Genomic DNA, 18426 nt, shown 5'->3' with positions numbered 1-18426 from the left:
TTGTCCTCTCATGGAAAATGATCTCCAAAAGTCCTTAAAGTTGCCAGATTTGAGAGGACATTTTTTACTGAAGAATGTGCTTGTTGATTGCTTTGCGTGTTTTGTTTGCTTTTCATGTATTGATGTGCATATAGATATGTATAGTGAAACTGTTGTTTATTGATGTGCATATAGATATGTATAGTAAAACTGTTGTTTATTGATGTCTATATAGATATGTATAGTGAAACTGTTGTCACGCCCTGACCTTAGTTATCTTTGTTTTCTTTGTTATTTGATTAGGTCAGGGTGTGACAAGGGTGGTTTGTTTAGTTTTTGTATTGTCTTTGTATTGTGTTTGTATGTCATGGGGTGTTTACTTGTCTAGGTGTTTGTATGTCTATGGTTGCCTAGATTGGTTCTCAATCAGAGGCAGCTGTTTATCGTTGTCTCTGATTGGGGACCATATTTAGGTAGCCATATTCCTTGGTTATTTTGTGGGTTGTTATTCTATGTTTAGTTGCCTGTTCTGCACAAGCCATATTTCTTCACGGTTCGTTTTGTTGTTTTGTTTAGTTCTGTTCAGTGTTCTCTCTTTTATTAAAGCGCTATGTTCCCTTCACCACGCTGCGCCTTGGTCTCCTCATTATGACAACCGTGACAACTGTTGTTTATTGATGTGTATATAGATATGTATAGTAAAACTGTTGTTTATTGATGTGTATATAGATATGTATAGTAAAACTGTTGTTTATTGATGTGTATATAGATATGTATAGTAAAACTGTTGTTTATTGATGTGTATATAGATATGTATAGTGAAACTGTTGTTTATTGATGTGTATATAGATATGTATAGTAAAACTGTTGTTTAGTGATGTGTATATAGATAGATATGTATAGTGAAACTGTTGTTTATTGATGTGTATATAGATATGTAGAGTGAAACTGTTGTTTATTGATGTGTATATAGATATGTATAGTAAAACTGTTGTTTATTGATGTGTATATAGATATGTATAGTGAAACTGTTGTTTATTGATGTGTATATAGATATGTATAGTGAAACTGTTGTTTATTGATGTGTATATAGATATGTATAGTAAAACTGTTGTTTATTGATGTGTATATAGATATGTATAGTAAAACTGTTGTTTATTGATGTGTATATAGATATGTATAGTAAAACTGTTGTTTATTGATGTGTATATAGATATGTATAGTAAAACTGTTGTTTATTGATGTGTATATAGATATGTATAGTGAAACTGTTGTTTATTGATGTGTTTATAGATATGTATAGTAAAACTGTTGTTTATTGATGTGTATATAGATATGTATAGTGAAACTGTTGTTTATTGATGTGTATATAGATATGTATAGTAAAACTGTTGTTTATTGATGTGTATATAGATATGTATAGTGAAACTGTTGTTTATTGATGTGTATATAGATATGTATAGTGAAACTGTTGTTTATTGATGTGTATATAGATATGTATAGTAAAACTGTTGTTTATTGATGTGTATATAGATATGTATAGTGAAACTGTTGTTTATTGATGTGCTTGACAGATCATCCTTGTAAATAAGAATTAGTTCTTAATTGACTTACCTGTATGAATAAAGGTGAAATTTCAAAAAATGTAAACAGTCAAAAAGAAACAAAAATAGCTTCTTAGCAAAGAGCCATTTCTGGTTGGGGAGCCGACAATGAAAAAGCTGTTATTGGCAGAGAGGTTTGGATTGCACATCAATCAACATTTTTGTAAATGTGCCAGATATAGCCAGCTAGCTAGTTGTTAACTGGAGAGCCTTGGCAGGTAGATGCAAAAAAAAAAAGCATTGTAAACATTTCACATAAAAATTCATTTTTTCAACATTTTTAAAACATTCAGAAAGTATTCAGATTCCTTGACTTTTTCCACATTTTGTTACATTACAGCCTTAATCTAAAATGTAATAAATTGTTTTTTTCCCCTCATCAATCTACACACAATACCGCAAAATGACAAAGCAAAAACAGTTTTTAAGAATTTGAAAAAAATTGAAATACCACATCTACATAAGTATTCAGACCCTTTACTCAGTACTTTGTTGAAGCACCTTTGGCAGAGATTACAGCCTCGAGTCTTCTTAGGTATGACACTACAAGCTTGGCACACCTGTATTTGGGGAGTTTCTCCCATTCTTCTCTGCAGATCCTCATAAACTCTGTCAGGTTGGATGGGGAGCATTGCTGCACAGCTATTTTCAGGTCTCTCCAGGGATGTTCAATCTGGATCAAGTCCGGGCTCTGGCTGGGCCACTCAAGGACATTCAGAGACTTGTCCTGAAGCCACTCCTGCATTGTCTTGGTTGTCCTGTTGGAAGATGAATCTTCACCCTAGTCTGAGGTCCTGAGCGCACTGGAGCAGGTTTTCATCAGGGATCTCTCTGTACTTTGCCTCGATCCTGACTAGTCTCCCAGTCTCTGCCGCTGAAAAACATCCCCACAACATGAGGCTGCCACCACCATGCTTCACTGTAGGGATGGTGCCGGGTTTCCTCCAGACGTGACGCTTGGCATTCAGGCATAAGAGTTCAATCTTGGTATCATCAGACCAGAGAATCTTGTTTCTCATGGTCTGAGTCTTTAGGTACCTTTTGGCAAACTCCAAAGCGGGCTGTCATATGCCTTTTACTGAGGAGTGGCTTCCGTCTGGCCACTCTACCATAAAGGCCTGATTGGTGGAGTGCTGTAGAGAAGGTTGTCCTTCTGGGTGGTTCTCCCATCTCCACAGAGGAACTCTAGAGCTCTGTCAGAGTGACCATCGGGTTCTTGGTCACCTCCCTGACTAAGGCCCTTCTCCTCCGACTGCTCAGTTTGGCCGGGCGGCCAGCTCTAGGAAGAGTCTTGGGGGTTCCAAATTTCCAAAGAATTATGAAGGCCACTGTGTTCTTGGGGACCTTTAATGCTGCAGACATTGTTTGGTACCCTTCCCCAGATCTGTGCCTCGACACAATCCTGTCTCGGAGCTCTACGGACAATTCCTTCAACCTCATGGCTTGATTTTTGCTTTGACATGCACTGTCAACTGTGCCTTTCCAAATCGTGTCCAATCAATTTAATTTACCACAGATGGACTCCAATCAAGTTGTAGAAACATCTCAAGGATGATCAATGGAAACAGGATGCACTTGAGCTCAATTTTGAGTATCATAGCAAAGGGTTTGAATACTTATGTAAATAAGGTATTTCTGTTTGAGTTTTTATACATTTGCAAAAAAATGAAAACCTGTTTTTGCTTTGTCATTATGGGGTATTGTGTGTAGATTGTTGTGGTTTTTTTATTCAATCAATTTTGGTCTAAGGCAGTAATGTAACAAAATGTGGAAAAAGTAAAGGAGTCTGAATACTTTCCCGAAGGCTCTGTATATGGTGTCGACAGTGTTCCACAGAGATGCTGGCCCATGTTGACTCCAATGCTTCCCAAAGTTGTGTCAAGTAGGCTGGATGTCCTTTGGGTGGTAGACCATTCTTGATACACACGGGATACACACACCAGCAGCATTGCAGTTCTTGACACACTCAAACCGGTGCGCCTGGCACCTACTACTATACCCCGTTCAAAAGCACTTAAATATTTTGTATTGTCCATTGGCACACATACACAATCCATGTCTCAATTGTCTCAAGGCTTAAAAATCCTTATTTAACCTGTCTCCACCCTTTCATCTACACTGATTTAAGTGGATTTAACAAGTGGCATCAATAAGGGATCATCTTTCACCTGGATTCACCTGGTCAGTCTATGTCATGGAAAGAGCAGGTGTTCTTAATGTTTTATATGCTCAGTGTATATTATATTTAATGAATTATAAACATTTCGGTAACCAAACATTCTAAATTAATTGGGGAATATGTTGGGATTAACACTGATGAATATATATTTCACGGGGCATTGATAAACATTGACAAATTGACACAATTAAATAAATAGTGTGCAAGTATTGACGGGAGTCAGTGGCAATAGAGGAGAGAGATGTGTCTATAGAGCATCTTCACCACACACCCTCCCCTTATTCTGGTCTCCACATTTTAAATGATGCTCCAGACACGTTCCTCACACATAAGCAGAAACCGCATAAACATTGTCAGGACGTAGGAGCGTTCCCGTCAACTGAAATCATTGGGGTTGAGTATTTCTAACCATCCCCCTTAAAAGCAAACACTACCCAAACTAATGGGCATGTGACAGCATGGCAGAATGGCTCATTCCAAACGAGCACTGGGTACATGATACATATTGATTAACATGAAATGTCAATTTGGTGAATGTAGATTGGCGGAGCAAATAAAGGAACATCATAGCAGTTGCCCTGAGGCAGATGAACACTTCCCCCCTAAACACTGTCCACTAATCTTTTGGCAATGCGGTTGCCACAAACTTCCCCGCATGGGCCTTTGTTGAAGAAGGTAAGGGAGCATTCTCTCCCGAATGATGCACAGTGGACACTGGGGTTGTCTCCAGACCCCCCATCAGTGACACAACTTCCATGCCACACCCAGGAACGTGCCTGGGAAAGGGTCAGAGCACACCTTCTCCTTTCCAGGCTCTGGAGAGAGCTCGGTCATAATCAATTCAGTGTCAGACTTACACCACGTTCAAAACAACTGGGAACTCTGAAAAATACTAGTTCAAATCATGACGTCAGTGATCTTCAGGTCGGAAAGTCGTAGCTCTAGAAAGAGGACCTAGTTCCTAAGGTGGAATTCCGAGTTGGATGAGTATTCAAATAGATTTTTTCCCAGTCGGAGCAGTGGTTTAGTGGTGCCTGGAAAAATGGGTATACTCTAATATTGAAACAAAAATATTAAAACAGCCGCCAGGCGAAGGAAAGGTGCCCTGTGTGAAAAATCCTATGAGAAACAGTGACATACACTCTGAATGACCTAAAATCATGAATCCCATATTGGTCTGTCACAGTCAGCCCAACCCAAGCTGTACCGTGCAGAAAGCTAATAGTTGGCCTACTATTGAAACAGATGAACCGAGTCAGAAATTCACAGGTTTCAGAAGTCACACTTTTTTTTCTTCAGAAAAATTGGATGTTCTTAGTCCATAACAATGCTTAAACCACATCAGGAGACCTCTTCTGAGGTCTTGGAAAAATCTCGGAAATGTTGATTTTTAGAGTAGTTACCCTTTAAATCAAGTGTGCAGGCACCTAGCATTATTGTTTGTGGTGTTTCTGTAGCACATGAGATGGAATTTGTCAAATAAATGGCCACTGGATTGACGCAAATAATATCATGGTATCATTCTGCAGTGGGGTAAAGTACTTAGGTAGTAATACTTGAAAGTACTTCTTAGGTAGTTTTTTGGGGCATCTGTACTTTACTATTTATATTTTTTTACAACTTTTACTTTTACTTCACTACATTCTTAAAGAAAAGTATGTACTTTTTACTCCATACATTTTCCCTGACACCCAAAAGTACTCGTTACATTTTGAATGCTTAGAAGGACAGGAAAATGGTCCAATTCACACAGTTGTCAAGACAACATCGCTGGTCATGCCTACTGTCTCTGATCTGGCGGACTCACTGAACACAAATGTTTCGTTTGTAAATTATGTCTGAGTGTTGAAGAGTGCCCCTGGCTATCCATAAATTTAAAAAAATAAAATAACAAGTTGCCGCCTAGTTTGCTAAATATAAGGAATTTGAAATGATTTATATACTTTTACTTTTGATACTTAAGTATATTCTAGCAATTACATTTACTTTTGATACTTAAGTATATTTAAAACCAAATACATTCAGACTTTTACTCATGTAGGATTTTACTAGGTGACTTTAACTTTTACTTGAGTCATTTTCTATTAATAAGGTATCTTTACTTTTACTCAAGTATGAAAATTGGGTACTTTTTCCTCCACTGTCATTCTGACAGGTCGGCTACTTCGTAGCTAGTTAACATTTCATCTACCGGAAGACAGTTAGACCTATCATTAGCATCGCTGTCTTTTAATAAACCTGGACGTTTTATTTCATATTATGAGGCATGTCTTATCTTGCTTCAAACTAGCCTATAGCCAAAATCCCACCACAGAAACGTGGAGGCAAGTATTATTATTGTAGCAGCCAAAGGCATTATCCTAATCACAATAGCAACTCATGATAGTTGTTGCATGTTTAAATCCCCCCTCTTTCTAATGGATATTTCCATATCTGTCAATGAAACCGCTTGCGTGTGCCGCTTACATTTTACAACGCTGTTTCCAGCTAAATGCTTTTTGGAACATTCACCGGTAGGCCTACTGCCGTGTTGACATTGCTGCGCCTAAAATGTGAATAAATAATAGTTTATCAACATAAACGAAACATTCCGATCTGTTCCATCAACCCTATTAATTGATACGATGTATACATCCACTGCACTACTTTCATAAGTATCAGTGGGGATTAGTGCCGCATTCAAAACTGTGAACTCTGGGGGGAAAAAACTCAAACTGGGAAAAATCGTTTTGAACGGTCATCCAAGTCGGAATTTCAACTCGGGAATTTGAGCCTCTTTCTGGAGCTCCGACTTTCCGACCTGAAGATCACTGACGTCATTCCCAGTTGTTTTGAACTGGGATATAGCGGGATGAAAACCTCACACCATCATAAGGAAGACACTCATCAGAGCGCCACCTATAGTAACAGCAGAGGACCAGAAAGGTCTGTTAGACCTCCAACTTGACTCCGCCCTTATAAATCTAAATCAAATATTACATCACGTTATTCACAGCCTACCACAGCGATGAGAAACGTTTTTTCCCAGCATTTTTAATGGCAACTCAAAGGAGTCATGCCTCTCTCGATACCTCCTGCTGTACCAGTACCTCCTGTATACAGCCTCTTTCGATGCCTCCTGCTGTACCAGTACCTCCTGTATACAGCCTCTCTTGATGCCTCCTGCTGTACCAGTACCTCCTGTATACAGCCTCTCTCGATGCCTCCTGCTGTACCAGTACCTCGTGTATACAGCCTCTCTAATGCTATTTTACTGCTGCTTTTTAATTATTTGTTATTTGTATTTTTTCCATTATCAATTTTTTTTACTTAACACTTAATTTTCTTAAAACCGCGTTGTTGGTTAAGGGCTTGTAAGTAAGCATTTCACTGTAAGGTCTACCTACACCTGTTGTATTCGGCGCATAAAATAGGATTTGATTTGATTTAACCGCCCCAGCAGCTTAACATAGCCCCACACACCGCGGCACATTCTGTCTGTTGTGCTGACACAAGGCAGCTGAGATTTATCTTTTTGCTTCAACCTGTCACTCAGTCATTGTAACTTTTTTGCTATTTTTATATAGTGACATAAAACTAAAACTGAGGGGGCTAAAGTTTGAACTGAGGGGACTAAGCCCCCTTTAGTGCCCTCGTGGAGCCAGGTACACTTGTGGATAACCTAGTTTTGCTGATTTTTCACAAAATCCCTCGGTTTGCATATTGGAAATTTATTTTAAAAGAATACAAGAAAAAGTGTATTAGACAAACATAGAGAAGCAAGACATGTATATAAATACAAACTGGTTTATTCAGATATTTTTACAACATAAAGTGTCATAGAGTGATCATTATAATACAGCCTGTGTGTTGAAGGAGAACAAATTCATGTATTCTCTTAAGAGGCTACCTAGCCCTAAGCACACATGCACACTCAGGATCATGTTCAAGCATGCACATACACAGGCAGGTATGACACATGCACGCTCACACACACACACATAATATTAAGTTGCATTACACTGGAGAGAACTATTACAAGGTAAAACATACAACAATATCAAAATACAGTAGTCTCAATTCTATCAATACAGAGTAAGAAATGTTCAGCAAAATATTCAGAATATCAACCTCTATAAAGAAAATATTCTCTTCGAAAATGTACAGTACATCTTAAAAATTCTCGAACCTGTCTAGTATGAAACATTTTATCTCTCCCCTCTTCCCTCCCTCTCCCTCCCTTCCTCCACCGTTCCTGCCTCTCTTATTTTCCTGGCCTCCTTCTCTACCTCCTCTGCTTTCCTCTTCTCCTCTCTCTCCGTCTCCATCAACCAAGGCCCACCCAGGTAGCTGAGGATCTCGTCAGGGCCTCCTCGAAGCCTGGGCTGTGGGTTAAGCAGCTCCCTGAAAAGAGACATCACCAGTGGGCTGAAGCCTTCAAACTGTGGGGCCATAGGGTTCAACTTCTGATTCTTCTCCAGGCTCAGGATATTGTCCTTTTCACTTTCACCTTCGCACCAAATTACTTCCTTTTCCCCTCTCAGTCCCTCGCTCCTTTCCTCCCTCTCCGTCTCGCGGTCGTACCACTCCTTGTACCTCCGGTAGGCGGGGTCGTCGTGGGTTGTCTCTTCCCAGGGAAAGCATCCCGTCAGCAGGCAGTAGACCAGCACGCCCAGGGCCCAGCTGTCTATAGTGGTCTCCACTGTGATCCAAATGTTCTCCTCCTCCTCTCCATCCTCCTCTCTCTGCTCCCTCACTTTCTCAGACTCTTTGGCCTGCTCCACCTCAGGCGTGCAGAAGGGCGAGTCGTACCAGACGGCGCGGACGGTGCAGCCAGTGGGGCGGGCCAGGCCGAAGTCACCCAGTTTTACCCAGCGACAGGCACGGTCACACAGGAAGATGTTCTCTGGTTTGATGTCCCGGTGGACGAAGCCCATGGAGTGGAGGTATGAGACGGCACCACTCAGCTGAGACATCACCCTCTGGACACACTCTTCCTCTACACCCACCTGGAGACAGAGAGAGATAGAGGGAGAAAGAGAAACAACATTATAATGTATATCATTGTTTCATAAATGGTATGGCCTGGATTCCTTTTGGGTCATGGTTTAAAGTAGGCGGCTGCTAGGTTTAGTTTACTAGTTAGGTCACACAAAAAGCTTTATGTGGGTCACGATGCAAAAATGTTTGGGAACCACTGTTCTATCACGTTGTCCTCGTCCCACCCATAGATGCTAAAAGGATCGGGGACAGCAAACACCTTGTAATTTTTCACATTTACAAGTTAGACATTTAGCAGAGGCTCTTCTCCAGCGCAATTTACAATTAGTGCAGTCATCTGAAGATATCTAGGTCAGGCAACAACACATCAATTGTATCAAGGAAATTTTCCCTCGACAAAGCATTTACCAGCAAAGTCAGTGCTAGGGTGAAGAGGTGTGGGGGGGGACACACACACACACACACACCGTGAGAGTTATTTAAGATACTCTTCAAAGAGGTAGGGTTTCAGACGTTTTCGAAAAATGGGCATGACTATAAGGTAAAAGTTGTTCCACCATTGGGATGCCAGGACAGAGAAGAGCTTGGACTGGGCTGAGCAGGACCTGCCCTCCTGTAGGGGTGGGAGGCCCAAGAGACCAGAGGTGGCAGAACGGAGTGCTCAGGTTGGGATGTAGGGTTTGAACATAGCCTGAAGGTAAGGAGGTGCAGTTCCCCTTGCTGCTCTGTAGGCAAGCACCAGGGTCTTGAAGATGATGCAAGCTTATCATCCACTGTAGGTTACTGGCATAGACCGACACAAACAAAGAGTCACTAGAGGGGACGAGGTGGAGGCTACTGGAGAGATTCCATTGAAGTCTTTATCATGGACTCACTGACAGAGGAAGAGGGCAACTAGGACCAGGGCAATATGGAACAGGAGAGGTGGTGGCAGACAGAGGTCAGACCTCGGAGGAATTGCAATACTGGGTCTGTGTTGTGCACTTAGCTTTAATGCTTTGACATTGAAATGAAAAACCTCTCATGTATGACTGACTCAGAGACTGTAAACAGATGTATGATTCTAACTGACCTCTGACACGATGACACTGTAGAGGTCTCCATAGAGACCAGCCTGCTGGGCGAAGACGTAGTAGCAGGGGGTGGAGAAGAAGATACCCAGGGCCCGGGTGAGAGAGGGATGAGCGCAATAAGAAAGGGAGAGGTTGTATTCACGCAGGAAAGAGAAGAGGGGTGTGGACTGGCGGGGGAAGAACTTCAGAGCCATGGGAGTGCCTGATGGAGAGGAGGAGAGGCCCCAGAAATTATTTAGACATTCAAATCAAATCAAATACTGCACCAAAACATCAATAGATCAATTATAGAGTAAATCATGTTGTCATCACTGTGACCACATTGATAACATAAAAACATGTAGCCCCGGGGATGTCTAAATTACTACCCTATTCCCTGGGGTTTAGATAGAGGAAATCCAATGACTGTTTATGAACGGACAAAGCCATCGATCACGTGACAAAGTTTTTTATTTACATAAAGATTCACCACGAAGATTGACAATTTTCCATTCACAATCATGGGGATCCCATTTTTTGCTAACAATGCCTGCAGTAACGCGGTCGGCCTTGAACTTCTGTGGTTTCCGGGTTTTGGAGTAACTGATAAAAAAAACTAACTAAGAAATGACATTACAATATTTTTGCAGGCAAACAGATAAACTAGATGATTACTTCTTGGATTACTTTTCAATTCAGAAAGGATGCTGTCGGAAAAAAATACATTATGACACCTTTCTGTTTTGTCAATGACATTCAATTCAGCATTTAAAAAAGGCGTAAGTTTAAGTTTGTTCCATCTAAGTGAGTCTGACCACAAGTCAGAGACCTCTATGATGACACCAAATCTGATTGATGGATAGTTTTTGTCTTCTTCTAGTGCCTCTTTAGGGGAAAGCAATCAGATTACTGAGTTTGGGTAATCCAAAAGTTACTGATTACAATTTTGGACAGATAACTAGTAACTGTTACGTATGACATTTAGAAAGTAACCTATCCAACTCTGCGTGGCTTCAATGAGAAGGGGCAGTCATTCTCCCCTGAGGAAACCCCACAGCAACTCTATCCCCAAGAATGTAGTAAAGTACTTCATAACAGCAACACTCATGCTAACGGTTAAGTTGACGCTATTTAAAGACACCTCTACCCTCACGTTGGACAAGTAACCACTCACTGTTCACGTGTTTTATCCTCTGAACTGTAAGCCCAGACCCCTTCAGACCCATATTTCACTAGAACAAATTCAATCAAATTTTATTACACTTTTTAAAAATTACAATTTTAGTCACATGCGCCGAATACAACAGGTGTAGACCTTACAGTGAAATGCTTACTTACGAGCCCCTAACCAACAGTGCAGTTTCTAAAAAAATATGATAAGAATAAGAGATAAAAGTAACAAGTAATTAAAGAGCAGCAGTGAAAAAGAACAATATATACAGGGGGGTGGCCGGTACTGAGTCAATGTGTGGGGGCACCGGTTAGTTGAGGTAGTATGTACATGGGGGGGGGGGGCAATGCAAATAGTCTGGGTAGCCATTTGATTAGATGTTCAGCAGTCTTATGGCTTGGGGGTAGAAGCTGTTTAGAAGCCTCTTGGACCTAGACTTGGCGCTCCGGTACCGCTTGCCATGCGGTAGCAGAGAGAACAGTCTATGAGGGTGTCTGGAGTCTTTGACCATTTTTTGCCTTTATAACAAGCATTTATAGGTGTATAGTGAACACTAACAAGGTTCAAGTTTTATTAGCAGTATGTATGGGATACACATGGTTTATACCGTCCAGCTAAATGCTTACTGACAGGTTCATTCTCGACAATTCAACAACAATAAAAAATTATAAAATATAAGAATACGAACATAAAGTAAATGGCTCAGTAGAACAGAATATAAGTTTTAGCATAAGTATAATACAGGAAGGCATCATTTATAACGCCTGCCCATCCCATAACTCTCCAGGACCGGGGTCAGGGACCACCACAGTGACCTCTGGTGCTTTACTGACCTCTCTTCTTGTGGACGGCCAGCATGACCTTGCCGTAGGATCCCTCTCCCAGCAGCTTGACCATCTGGAAGTGGTCGGAGGTCTCCAGAGTGGACATGGACTGGGCTGAGAGGAAACATAGCTCGTCCAGTTCCTGAGCTGCAGCCTGACAGAGAAAACAAGGAAACATGGTCAAATAGGGAGAAGGAGTTGATATTTAATTTCCAATATCTTGTTACACTAGCAGGAATTGACTAGGCTTGTAGGCTACCGCGTTGCATGGTGAATAACCAACCAACACTGAAAATGGTCAACGAGGAGTGGGAATAAATACTAAGCACTTTATGACATATGCAATATAAATACATTTTAATTTATCAATTGAATGATTGATTGATTTATCAACTCGCTGATACATGTATGCTTGGGTGGATATGGTTCAGTGTCACCATAAAATGTACTGTTACAGGATGTCCAGCGACCTCAGGGATTACCATAAAATGTACTGTTACAGGATGTCCAGCGACCTCAGGGATTACCATAAAATGTACTGTTACAGGATGTCGAGCGACCTCAGGGATTACCATAAAATGTACTGTTACAGGATGTCCAGCGACCTCAGGGATTACCATAAAATGTACTGTTACAGGATGTCCAGCGACCTCAGGGATTACCATAAAATGTACTGTTACAGGATGTCCAGCGACCTCAGGGATTACCATAAAATGTACTGTTACAGGATGTCCAGCGACCTCAGGGATTACCATAAAATGTACTGTTACAGGATGTCCAGCGACCTCAGGGATTACCATAAAATGTACTGTTACAGGATGTCCAGCGACCTCAGGGATTACCATAAAATGTACTGTTACAGGATGTCCAGCGACCTCAGGGATTACCATAAAATGTACTGTTACAGGTTGTCCTGCGACCTCAGGGATTACCATAAAATGTACTGTTACAGGATGTCCAGCGACCTCAGGGATTACCATAAAATGTACTGTTACAGGATGTCCAGCGACCTCAGGGATTACCATAAAATGTACGGTTACAGGATGTCAGGCGACCTCAGGGATTTCCATAAAATGTACTGTTACAGGATGTCCAGCGACCTCAGGGATTACCATAAAATGTACTGTTACAGGATGTCCAGCGACCTCAGGGATTACCATAAAATGTGAGAAAATTATGAGATGAGAGATTGGATGAATGTCACATTGGAGCAACCAGAACATGCTGTATGTACATACCTACTGTCCCCTCAATCCCCTGTGTCTATCATATCATCAGTAGGACCCCCTATATACATCTGCTGACCTCGTTAAAATTGGATCCCACCTTGCCTATAGTAACACCCCAGCAAATGAGTCAGGGATGTAAAGACTGTTTGCGTAACACAGTTGATGAAGCTATAATAACACCATGATATATTTATATGTTCGACCTTGCACATATATTTGTTGCATAATAGAGCATCAAGATGTCAAATAGGGGGTGCTTACAGTGTGCAGTGTGAAATAGAAATGTGTGTTTTGCATATCCCACTCCCCCCAGAGAGTGGGATTACGGCCAGGCATCAGCCGTTATTGACGGTGACCCTGGAGTAATTGTTTCCACAGATTTTCCACCTAGTCGGATTGGGGATTTGAACTAGCAACCTTTCGTTTACGTCCCACAGCTTTAACTTCTGTAATTACTTGAGTTGGGAGTAACATACTTTTGGATGTAACTGACAAAAGACTTGATTTACTAAGCATTTGCAAAGGTCAGGAGTTTGCACCTGTTACATTACAGAGTGAAAGAAAGACAATAATACAGTCTTAGGAACAAATGTAAAAAAACAGCAGTTACATGTTTTAACTTTCAGCTGCAGAATCTTCCATCTGATGAAACGCTCAGTTAATCTATCGGCGAGTTGGCTTTAAGTAAGTGGAGTTTAATTTTAGTGGACTATCTGAACTATCTGTGTCTTGTCACACAACAACGCCAAACATTTGATACGAAGCCAATAATTTGTCAGCAGGGTCCAACCAGTCTGAATATGCTGCTGCTGGGCACGCTGGATAAAATATATAATACATTTCTAACATAAATGACAAACTCTACTTGTAACTAAGCATTTCACGGTACCCCCCTGTATATAGTCTCGCTATTGTTATTTTACTGCTGCTCTTTAATTAATTACTTGTTACTTTTATCTCTTATTCTTATCCATATTTTTTTGAAACTGCATTGTTGGTTAGGGGCTCGTAAGTAAGCATTTCACTGTAACGTCTACACCTGTACACCTACAACATTTGATTTGATAGGCTACATTGGGTCAAAGGTCATTATTTCCCTCAACCCAATTTCATATGAAAGCACTGAAAATATTAGCTCCTTTGGATCACAATCAGGAACGGGATCATTTCCAAGTCAATTCAGAGAATGAATTGAATGTTGACCAAATTATCTTCAATGAGGACTTTCAATTGATTGATTGAATTCACTCTTAATTTAAATGAAATTGACCCCCGGCTAGCACTGATCACAATGTCCAATGACGTTTCCCAATTGACACCAATTGCGTAACTTGTTGCTGCAACAGGTGGAAGACAGTTGCCCCAGGCTCACCCACCTGACATTCACTGTGTCCTTGTAACCTGAGGTGATTATGAATGAATCCCTTATTGGTCAACGAATCCCCCTGTCGATGAGAGCTAGCTGTAATTGAAATATTGGCCTCTATGACAGTATTATGATCTGTCAGAAGACTAACACTATTAACAGATTTAAAGACAAGTAAAACCAGTAAATATATAAACACTGGAAGCTGAAAAGCCTCTCTACTATGTGCTCCTTTCTGGACCCGTGGCCGTGGCAACCACTGACACCCCCAACTGAACGCCCCCATATGAAGACATGTCTATATTACAATGTCACTTCACTATGCAGATACCAGTGTTAGAGTGATGTTACTGTATTTACAGACCCATAAACATAATGCCATTGTCCATAGAATGTGACCCCCAAAACAAACTAAGTCCAATGCAAAATCTGACAGCAGGCTAAATCAAATCAAAAGCAAATCAAAGTTTATTGGTTGTGTAAAGCGTTCAGCAGATGCTATAGTGGGTGCAGTGAAAGGCTTGACTTACTAGCTGCTAACGATGCAGTAAAAATGTCAAACAATACACAAATCATGAATCTACTTGTAAAAACACTGGTTATATGTTTATATGACTATAGTGCAATGTCATATCAGCCTCCTGTCGATGTAGTGGGGCGAGGAAGACATTGGCTGTATAAAAAAAATCACATAGTTGTCTTTGTGTCTTTATGACTATTTTGCGATGGAATTTCTCTGCAGTTGGTATAGTGGAAATTAAAATATATGACACCGCCACTTTTTATACAATTTGCATAAGGACAACAGTAGCTGGATTTTAAAGAAACGTTCACTTACTGTCATTGTGGAGTTTTCTGAAATGGGAACGTCTGTCTCTGTTCTGCTTGTCTGGGTCCTCGTCAGCATCTAAATAGACTTCAACACCCTCCTGACCCTTTGTAGGTCTGCTGTTAGTCTGCTGCTGTTCTGTTCCTAACTTATTGTCTTTCGCTGGTGATCTACTCTTTAGGAGATCTGTATCGCAGCACAAGTGGCTGTTATTGTTACTTTGTCTCTGCAGGTCCATGCGCTGGTAGTTTTTATAGCAGACACTGAGGTATATCTACCTTCCTATCCCCCAGGACCTTGGTACTTACCGTGTCTCTCTCCCTGAGAGACCACCACTTCACTCACTCTCTGTCTCCTCCCCTCTCTCTATCCCCTCCTCCCGCTCTCCCTCTCCTCCCGCTCTCCCCCTCTCTCTGTCCCTAACACACACTCTCTCACTCAATCTAAGTTCCCCCACTTGTTTTTCCAGCAAATATGCATGTACCATAGTTGTAAGGTATTCCAACCCTCTCCCTCTCCCCACGTGTCCTTATCCCCCTCCCTCTCAATGTCAGTGTTAATGTTCAAATGTGCCCAATCCGTCAGTCTGTCTGTCTACATTAACCCTGTAACCCATTCATTGTGTTCCCTCTCTCCCTCTCTCTCTCTCTCTCTCCCTCCCTGTCCCTCTCCTCCCATAGACAACCACCCCTCCCCATACTCTGTTCTCCTCTCTGTCTTTCTCGCCCTCTCGCTCAGTCTTATGCCGTGAATTCCTTCCACAGTGTTTGGATTCCGTATCTAATCAACAGACGTGGTGGATTAGGATGGTCTGAATGAGCTAACAAGCTGTTTCCACCATCACTACATCTGATGGAGTTTAGCTTCCAATGACTTCTCGTGCCAATCTGCATGTTGTATTAAATTGTAACGGCAGCCTTCCTCCTCTTCACGAGAAGAGGAGGTGTAGCAGGGATCGGACCAACACGCAGCGTAGCCAGTGCTCAACATGTTTAATTAAACGATAAACAGTGAACACTTACAAATACAAAATAACAAAATGTGGCAAACCGATACAGCCCGATCTGGTGCAGAGAAAACACAAAGACAGGAAACAACCACCCACAAACCCCAACACAAAACAAGCCACCTATATATGATTCCCAATCAGAGACAACACAAAACACCTGCCTCTGATTGAGAACCATATTAGGCCAAACATAGAAACAGACAAACTAGACACACAACATAGAATGCCCACCCAGCTCACGTCATGACCAACACTAAAACAAGCAAAACACACGAGAACTATGGTCAGAACGTGACATAAATCCCTATTACTCAACATATCTCTGCTCTCTGGTCTCTCCCTCACTCTCTCTCTCCTTCTCCCTCTCTCTCCCTCTCTCCTTCTCTCTCTCACACACATACACTCTCTTGTCTCTCCCTCTCTCTCTCTCCTTCTCTATCTCACACACATACACACTCTCGTGTCTCCCTCTCTCTCTCCTTCTCTATCTAACACACATACACTCTCTCTCTCCTTCTCTCTCTCACACACATACACTCTCTCCCCTTTCTCTCTCTCACACACATACACTCTCGTCGCTCCCTCACTCTCACTCTCTCTCCTCCTCTCTCACACACATACACTCTCTCATCTCTCCCTCACTCTCACTCTCTCTCCTTCCCTCTCTCACACACATACACTCTCTCGTCTCTCCCTCACTCTCGCTCTCCTTCTCTCTCACACACATACACTCTCTCATCTCTCCCTCACTCTCACTCTCTCTCCTTCTCTCTCACACACACATACACTCTCTCATCTCTCTCTCACTCTCACTCTCTTTCCTTCTCTCTCACACACGTACACTTTCTCGTCACTCCCTCACTCTCTCTCCCTCTCTCTCACACACAGACACTCTCGTCTCTCCCTCACTCTCACTCTCTCTCCTTCTCTATCTCACACAGATACACTCTCTCGTCTCTCCCTCTCTCTCTTACACTCTCTCTCCCTCTCCTTCTTTCTCTCACACACAAACACTCTCTCTCTCTTTCTGCCTCCTGCTCTCTTAAGCAGTGAAGTGAAATCAAGTGTTGTGCATCAAAATAAATGTTTAAAACCCATGTCCTCTGAAATCTTAGTCAGCTACAAAGTTTAGAAAAGCCTAATGCATTAGTCATCTATTTTTCATCATACAAAACATATATTTTTGGTAAGCCCTCAAAGCTACATTTCTGGCTTTCCCCTTTCTACCCTACTTCTCTTCCTCTCCCCTCCACCTTTCTCGCTCTTTACCTCCCTCCCTCTAGCCCAAACTGTGTTATGTCCCATCATCTGTGAGTGACAAAGCTAACAGCTGAAACTTTACCTTACCAAACAGCTTAATACCACAGTGCCATCTACATGTCAACTCCTTTTCCCAGCTTAGTGCCAATGAACTGGGACCTCTTGTACATCTCTCTCCCCCGACACCCTCCTTCTCTTTCTGTCTCCTCAGATTTCCCCTGATACTACATACTACTGTACTATTATTGCCGAGGGCTCTCTCTCTCTGTGTTGTGTAACTAAAACACAGGCTGTTATAGCAACCACCCATATACACTCAGGTTACTACAGCTGCTGGGTGGCCTGACGGGCGGAGGGGCGTCCGCTCTGTGGGCTCCCCATGCCCCTGCTGTGACAACCTGCCACCACTCCACCAGGAGCATGTCTCATCACTACCTATGAATGGACACCCGGCCTACTCTGCTTTAAATTCATTTAATTTCACACGCACACGCACACCGCATCTACACACGCGTATACACTTGCACGCACACACGCTCATACACACACACACACACACACCAGCATGCAGAAACGTATGCTCGCATACACACACTCTCTCCTGCCATTCACAAAACATTGTTGTTGACAGAGGCAGACAAATGACATAGTGTAACTTTCTGCTCCTAAATGACTTGTAAAGTACAGATAGCCTTTTTGCAGTTTTTTCTGATTGTTTAGGCGCTATCTTTGAAACTATAGGCTATTTTTGCAAAACTCCACACACTAACCACAAAACCTTACACCAAACCAGCAAAATCTTATACAACTCTTGCAAAAGCAAACAATTCTTGCAAAACTCTTCAAACGCTTTTAAAAAATGTGTGTTTTTGTGTAAATTCAGTACATCATCATTTGAATAAGCAGACGAAGAACCAACTAGGCACTGATAGTGTGAATGAAAA

The 18426-nt window shown here is 41.7% G+C and overlaps 1 protein-coding gene across 1 annotated transcript; it reads right to left on the bottom strand.

The window, feature by feature from the left end:
* Positions 1-7532: 7532 nt before the first annotated feature.
* On the bottom strand, positions 7533-15531 carry LOC129857178 (serine/threonine-protein kinase SBK2-like). Its single transcript, XM_055925190.1, has 4 exons — positions 15223-15531; positions 11799-11943; positions 9815-10017; positions 7533-8750 (listed from the first exon to the last, which is right to left on the bottom strand). Exons 1-4 carry the CDS (start codon positions 15289-15291, stop codon positions 7950-7952), a joined length of 1218 nt encoding a protein of 405 aa, XP_055781165.1. The 5' UTR covers positions 15292-15531; the 3' UTR covers positions 7533-7949.
* Positions 15532-18426: the final 2895 nt, after the last annotated feature.

Source organism: Salvelinus fontinalis, chromosome 6 (genome assembly GCF_029448725.1).
Source record: "Salvelinus fontinalis isolate EN_2023a chromosome 6, ASM2944872v1, whole genome shotgun sequence".
Taxonomy (NCBI): domain Eukaryota; kingdom Metazoa; phylum Chordata; class Actinopteri; order Salmoniformes; family Salmonidae; genus Salvelinus; species Salvelinus fontinalis.
Note: the sequence above shows the minus strand (reverse complement) of the source record. Positions and strands in the feature narration are given on the sequence as shown.